At 42.7% G+C, this 7,788-nt stretch overlaps 1 protein-coding gene across 3 annotated transcripts in view; it reads right to left on the bottom strand.

Moving 5' to 3' along the window:
* Positions 1–5,605: 5,605 nt before the first annotated feature.
* The window catches only part of SYNJ1 (synaptojanin 1), a 90,885-nt gene continuing 88,702 nt past the window's right edge, over positions 5,606–7,788 (bottom strand). For all 3 annotated transcript variants that reach the window (XM_010862298.1, XM_010862297.1, XM_010862296.1), the window contains one exon: positions 5,606–7,780. In XM_010862298.1, coding sequence (XP_010860600.1) covers positions 7,748–7,780 — 33 coding nt within the window. In that variant the 3' untranslated portion in view covers positions 5,606–7,747. The remainder of the gene's footprint in view (positions 7,781–7,788) is intronic.

Here is a 7,788-nt window from a genome sequence, read left to right as displayed (position 1 = left end):
TGGGTCGGCTCGCCGGGGGCCCGAGATTCCATCCAGGGAGTTGGGAGGGGAGGCGCAGGGAGGTTGCTCGACCGGGAATGGGAAGGGGTGGCGGGCACCCAGAGACGCCAAGCCCCCACAGCAGTGTTCCCACCGTCGCTCGAGGCCTCGCCAGCCTTTCCGCCTTCCGCAGTCTCCACTTCCGGAAACGCCTCCGGCTGCTTCCGGTCTGGAGCGCTGAGGAGAGAGGCCGTGACGCACGGCTGAGGAGAGACCGTCGGCTGTTGGTTCTTTGGTCTTCAGGCCTGAGGAATTGGGGAACGTGCCCGTACTTCTCCATGCGGGGTGATTCGGATGCCCAAGTCTAGTGTATCTGGCGCGGCTGACGCCGGAACGACGCTCCCCAAACTGTCGTCATTCACTGTCCAGCAAAATTCTTATTAAAGGCAGTCGTGGGCGGCGCTGTTTATTCCCAAACAGGGCGGCAGGTCCAGGGTCACTGCTCTCACGGAGCTTATAATCAATGTAAGTGACAACAAGAAAGCAAACATAAACGGATAAGGCAGATTTTAAAAAGTAAAAAAACAAACAGGGTGATTGACTTTTTAGATAGGATGGTCAAGGAATGTCTTAAAGGGATGGGTAACATTTGCACTGAGTCCTTGCTCACGCACGAGGCGCTTGCAAAGCTATCGAAGTAGTGCAAGGTCCTCACCCCTGGTTGTCTCCTTGGAAGGGCCGTTGCCGAATACGAATTGATTTGAATTTTACAAGCACCTGGCACTCCGTGTACCTGAAACTTTTGACTCCCTGCGTTGAAATCTGTATCCCTGAAGTTCCCCGGGCAGAGGGAAGAAAGTGGGAGACTGTAGGCCTGGGAATGCGTCGAGGCAACCCAGAGCCTCATGTGAAGACTGCTAGAATGATACTGGATAGAAGGGGGATGGCGCCCAGCGGGGAGATAGGTGTGTTTTCGTCTCTAGTACTGTCAGGGCAGGGATCACTCAGACCCTGGAACATGCAGTACTGGTCAGACTGGCAAATGTCTTTTACCCAGAGGGAGAAAGGGGTCTACTGGGTTCACCTACCTCCTGACTGCTGGCTGTAGGATCCTCCTCCGATTTTCTCCTGAATCCAACTGAGTATCCATCAGGCCACTCCTGCTTAAAACTTGCTATATACAGCCTTCTAGGTAGTGAGAACCATTTATCCACACACTCATGTATTACAGACAGGGTCTCGGGGTATAATTTTTAATAAATGTAAAAGGAATGAAAAGAATAGAAAACCCATGTTTGTACTGGTCATCCAGTTCTGTACTTACCGACTTTACATTGTTGCTATTGTTTAGGTGCTAAGTTGTGTCCATAACCCCATGGACTGTACCCCACCAGCCTCTGGCCAAGGGATTCTCCAGGCAACAACACTGGAATGGGTTGCCATTTCCTTCTCCAAGGGATCTTCGTGCCCCGGGGATTGAACAGGGTCTCTGACTTGGCAGGCAGATTCTTTACCACTGGGCCACCATGGAAGCCCATTAACTACTCTGTCACAGGTCGAACACGTGCACCATCTTTAATCTTTGACAGCACTGCTATTTGCCTTTGTATTCTTACATTGCAGTCCTTTCTGTGCTTTCTTAAGGTCCTTTTCTTCTCACCCAGGCCGTGTCATACAAATTTTGTGTATAGCTTTTCCTCATTGTAGTTTAAGTGATCATACATCATGCCAAAGCCTATTGTATTGTCACCCAAGTGGGTTCTGAATTTGAAGACAAATATGACATCTGTGTGTTCCTATGTACTTTGGCTTATCTAAATATTTTAGGTACTGTTTCCTTTCTAGGGTAAAGGGCATCTTATAAGCATTTGTATCTGCTGAAGCAATCCATTAGTAGTGATAAACACTCCAATACAGATAATTAATGGGGCACTCATGTTGACTGCTAGATATCAGGCAACCAGAGAGGAAAAGAATTTTTACTGTACTGAAAAAAAATTGTTTTAATACCATTAACACACGTATGTGGGACTGCCCCCATGGCTCAGCAGGTAAAGAATCTGGCTGCAATGCAGGAGATCCAGGAGATGTGGATTCGATCCTGGGTCAGGAAGCTTCTCCTGGAAAAAGAAATGGCAACCCACTCTAGTACTCTTGCCTGGAAAATCCCATGGCTTGGTGCGCTACAGTCCATAGGGTCACAGAGTTGTAAACAACTGAGGGACTGAGCATACATACATAACACACATATGTATCCCTAACAAATAGAGAACATTGTTTGGTATGTTTTAAATTTGATATAACTGATGTCATACGAAGATGACATTAGTTGAAAACGAAAATCATGGCATCTGGTCCCATCACGTCATGGGAAATAGATGTGGAAACAGTGTCAGACTTCATTTTTTTGGGCTCCAAAATCACTACAGATGATGACTGCAGCCATGAAATTAAGACGCTTGCTCCTTAGAAGCAAAGTTATGGCTAACCTAGATAGCATATTGAAAAGCAGAGAGATTACTTTGCCAACAAAGGTCCGTCTAGTCAAGGCTATGGTTTTTCCAGTGGTCATGTATGGGTGTGAGTTGGACTGTGAAGAAAGCTGAGCACTGAAGAATTGATGCTTTTGAACTGTGGTGTTGGAGAAGACTCTTGAGAGTCCCTTGGACTGCAAGGAGACCCAACCAGTCCATTATGAAGGAGATCAGCCCTGGGATTTCTTTGGAAGGAATGATGCTGAAGCTGAAACTCCAGTACTTTGGCCACCTCATGCGAAGAGTTGACTCATTGGAAAGGACTCTGATGCTGGGAGGGACTGGGGGCAGGAGGAGAAGGGGACGACAGAGGATGAGATGGCTGGATGGCATCACTGACTCGATGGACATGAGTCTGAATGAACTCCGGGAGTTGGTGATGGAGAGAGAGGCCTGGCGTGCTGCGATTCATGGGGTCGCAAAGAGTCAGACACGATTGAGCGACTGAACGGAACTGAATGTCATACTGTACTATTTTGTACCTTGCTTTATGGTTCCATACTGAAATTTACTAGTATTTCACTCACTTATTTTCACTACTACATAGTATTCCACCAGAAATATGTCACTCCATCCCCTTCTTGAGGGTTAGTTTCTTTCCAGTTTTCACCATTACAAACAATGTGCATTCCTACTCCACTTGTCCTAGAATTTCTCTCCAAGTCAAATTTGTTGTGATAGAATATATGAACCTTACTGGACATTATTTATGTATTTTTTAAGTTAGTCATGTTTTGACTGTGCTGGGTCTTTGTTGCTCCCTGAAAGCGTTCTCTAGCTGTGGTGCACTGTCTTCTCATGGTGTGGCTTCTTTTGTTGCATAGCATGGGCTCTAACACTCAGGTTCAGCAGTTGGGGTGCATGGGCTTAGTTGCTCAGCAACATGTAGAATCTTCCTAGACCAGGGATTGAATCCATGTCCCCCTGCATTGGCAGGTGGATTCTTAACCACTGGACCACCAGGGAAGTCCTACTGGATGTTATGTAATTGTTCTCTAGAATTGCTGTGCCAATTTGCCCTCTCACCAACAATGTATGAGTTCCCATTTTTCCACGTTTGATATCTTGATGTGGTCAGACTTTTTTCCTAACATTAATAAAGTGGCATTTTGCTTTGTACATGAGTTTGGTTTTCCTGTGTCAATCACTCATGCTGGTAATTGTGGACCTGCAGGGCTTAGGATCTGGCTATAAATCATGTGGAGAGGCTGAAAGATAAGCTATAGACAGAGAAATATATTTACAAAGCACATATTCAATAGAGGTGGAGTCTCTAGAATATACAAAGAGCCCTCAAAACATGACAGTTAAAAAACAATCTATTTAGAAAATGGGCAAAAGACACATTTCACACACAAAAAGGCATCAGATGGCAAATAAGCACATGAAAACATGTTCACCATCATTAGCTCTTAGGGTAAAGACAAAGCCACGATGCAATTCAGGCAAAGATAAGAAAAAGTGGGTCACTCATAGATTGTTGATGGGAATGTAAAATGGTTCCATCATTCTAGCAGAAAATTTGGAAGCTTTTTAAAAATCCAAGCATGCTACCACTCTATGACCCAGCATGTACCCCTGGTCATTTATTCCAGAGAAATGAAAACTTACGTTCACATAAAAACCTGAGATGAGTGTTCAGAGCAGCTTCATTTATAATAGTCCCAAACTGGGAACACCCCAAATGTCCTTCAGTGGATGAATAAATGGTTAAACCAATTGTGATACATCCATACCATGGGATACTATATAACAATAAAAAGGAACACACTATTGAATCTCCAGAGAACTGTGCTGAGTAAAAAAGTCAAAAAAAAAAAAAGGTTATACACACATGATTCCATTTATGTAACATTCTTCAAGTAGCAAAATCATAGTGAATATGGACAACAGAATCTATTATGGAGAATAGATTAGTGGTTGCCAGAAGTTAAGGACACAGGAGAAGGGCATGGGATGGGAGAGAAGTGGGGAGAAGGCAACACGCAGGATCTTCAGGGAGATGGAATCATCTTTTATATCAATGTTAAAGTCCTGGCTGTGGTACTGCACTATAGTTTTGCAAATGTTACCACTGGGTAAAGGATACCTGGGATCTTTCTGTATTATTTCTTACAACTGCACGTTGTTGTTTAGTTGCTATGCTGTGCCCATGCACTGTAGCCTGCCAGGCTCCTCTGTCCAGGGGATTCTCCAGGCAAGAATACTGGAGTGGGTAGCCATTTCCTTCTCCAGGGGATCTTCCCGACCCAGGGATCAAACCTGTTGTCTCCTGCATTGACAGGCAGGTTCTTTACTGTCTGAGCTACCATGGAAGCCCATACAAATCTACAGTTACCTTAAAATAAAAAGTTTTTACAAAGCCTATTATTCTGTATCTGTAACTTCTTAAACAGAGATTAATGAACATAATTGAATTATTTAAGAATCAAGGTTATTGTTTGAAATAGCAATCTGAAAAAAAGGCAATACTCACAGGAACACCAGCCTCAGTCTCTTACTTTAGGTCTTTTAAGGCAATCTCTTCTTTTGTCTGGCTATTCGTTAGCCTGTTTCCCCTCTGCTCCCCACACCCGCCCCACCCCCACCCCCCAGCTGTTTCTTTTGCTGTGGGTCAGAAAATCATCATTCATGCCTCCTGTGTTATTTTCAAGCCAGCAAGATGTTGAATGAGGGCCTTTCTTACAGAATAAGCATATGACTTCTTAATGACAATTAGTAATTTGAGAATAGCTTCCTACTTTCAGCAGAAGTATCACATAGAGACAGAGGCTGAGATGGTTGGATGGCATCACCGACTCAATGGACCCAAGTTTGAGCAAGCTCTAGGAGATGGTGAAGGACAGGAAAGCCTGGCGTGCTGCAGTGCATAGAGTCGCCAAGAGTTGGACATGACTGAGCGTCTGAACAACAATCACACAGAGAAATACAATGGATGAGAATAACATCTTGAATTAAAATACCTGATTTGGAAAAAAAAACAAAACTGATTTGACAGTAAGAATTAATCCTCAAACATCGCCAAACTCATCTATGTAAAGTTAAAGGAAAATAGCTGAGAAAAGTTCTTCCCTTTTGAGCAAAGCAGTCAGTATGGTAAAGACAGGTATATTTATTTCATACGACAGCAAATTTCACAGGATATGTTCAGTGTTTATATGCCACTGACTTTAATACTGTACTCCTATAAAGTACATAGTTATAAATACTGTGTGCCACATAAGCAATAAAGTTCTTACCTATAAACAGCAATCTACTATAGAGAACAAAGAACTCACAGAGAGATCCTTAGTGTCTAGTTTCTGCTCTGCTTTTAACAGAACTGGTCCATATTGTAATAATATGTAGAATAATGGCTAGTTATTTGCAGTGTACCTTTAACTGTCTGTCATAACTTTGTGCACTTTTTCAGCAACTTGCCAAGTATCAGCAGAATTTCCTGATAAAGGCTGAGCTGCTGCTTGATATGTGTATTTTAGACAGTAGTTTCTATTCAATAGGAAACACTGCTCACAGAACTGCAGTCGCACTAAAGTTTATAATGAGTTATTTTCCTAACGGAGAGCAAATACCATATACACTAATCACACAGATGTTAAAGCCACAGTTTCAACAAGTTAATTCACATTTTGAAGCACATTGCTTATAGTAATACTGCTGTTTAAAATATACTACTGCTGAAATGATTAGACCCCCCCCCCCCCCAAAAGCACAATATAAAACTCACGAGAGTTATTTCTAACAGCAATTCCTGGCTGTTAATAGAGAGAGAATTACTCTTATAAATATAGTATTCTGATAACATTTGAGCATTTAGAAAAGTGCTTTTTCCTAATAGTTTTGCTTTATGTGGTTAAGTGCGATGCAGCTTGCTGTGCTTTTTTACATCTTATGTATTCTTAGTCGTGAACTCCATTTTCTGATATTCCCTCAATGCACATGTTTAAAGGTTAAATGTGGACAACGGAATTCAGGTGACATTTACAACTCTTTGTATAAAACGCTAATATAATGGGTAAAAGTGATTTCAAACTAACAACAAAACAACTATTGCTCCAGGAATTTTCTGACTGGGATTTCCTCAATGATATCAAAATACTACATTCTCTGTAAGTCATGAACGTCTTCATAAAATTAATCAAAAGCAGGATCAGCTGCATACTGGCAGTGCAGGAGACAAAATCCACAGCTAATTTGAGGTGTAGCCTCTAAGAACATAAAGCAGCATCACAGATGGGGCGAGAGAACACGCAGCAGATTCCAGTTCAGCGCCCCCGGGGTCGGGGCTGCCCGGCTCACCAGCTAGAGAAGCGAGGAGGGCCATCCTCGGACACCTCCGTGGACCTTGAACTCCCATTTACTTCTCACTGAATTTGGTGGCACGTGCCTCCCTGCTATCTGTAGCCAGCGTGCTGTTTTGAAAGGACAGGAGGGTCGGTCCACACAATATGCTACTTCCGGCTGCAAAAAGCTCCTCCTCCAGAAAAGCAGGCAGAGGTGTGGGACCAGAGTGACAAGGGGGTGTGTGGTGTGTGTGTCAGAAGGGGTGGGTGTGCAAAGGGGGCAAATTCTGGTTCCGTCGTGAGATTACTCTAGATTTGGAAAGAAAGATAATGGAAATGTCCAAATTTCATTTTCAACCATCCATTTGATTATATGGAAAAGAGAACTCTGTTACAACTTTTAGGTAAAAATTTGGTCTGACTTATACCCTAGAATTTAAGTGATGTATTTTACCAGTATGTAAGTGTATACATTTGTGTGTTTGTGTGTGTATACACTTTTTTTTTAAGCAATGTCTTTCTAAATTCTGTTCCAGTATACCTTTGACGGCTCTTTGGTAAATACTTATAGATACCAATTGTTGACAAGTAGGAAAGGGCTGGCAGCAATGTCGTCTAGAAGTTGTCTGGGCTTTGTGAGATGCTCTAAAGGAGACTGATGAAGAATTTCTAAACGAGGACTGTTTTCTAAAATAGCTTTGAGCACTTTTTATGGCTTCTACTCTCTCTTATTTATCCAAACAGAAACACACCAAAATTCCAGTTAATAATGAGAAAAAATTTTCCTTAATTCTGATATACACATATTCCAACTCTGTACACATTAAATAGTGGTATTTCATGACAACATCAGTGCACTTAACAATTACTTATTGCACATCATGAATAACGAATGCCCAAATCTTTTGGCTGTACCCTGCCAAAACTAAAGGGACTCTCTACTGTGTGACGTTATCTTTCTGTCAAGTCTAGCGTGGGTGATGCCTTAGAGG

This window comes from Bison bison, unplaced genomic scaffold (genome assembly GCF_000754665.1).
Source record: "Bison bison bison isolate TAMUID 2011002044 unplaced genomic scaffold, Bison_UMD1.0 scf7180017864481, whole genome shotgun sequence".
NCBI classification, from domain to species: Eukaryota; Metazoa; Chordata; class Mammalia; order Artiodactyla; family Bovidae; genus Bison; species Bison bison.
Note: the sequence above shows the minus strand (reverse complement) of the source record. Positions and strands in the feature narration are given on the sequence as shown.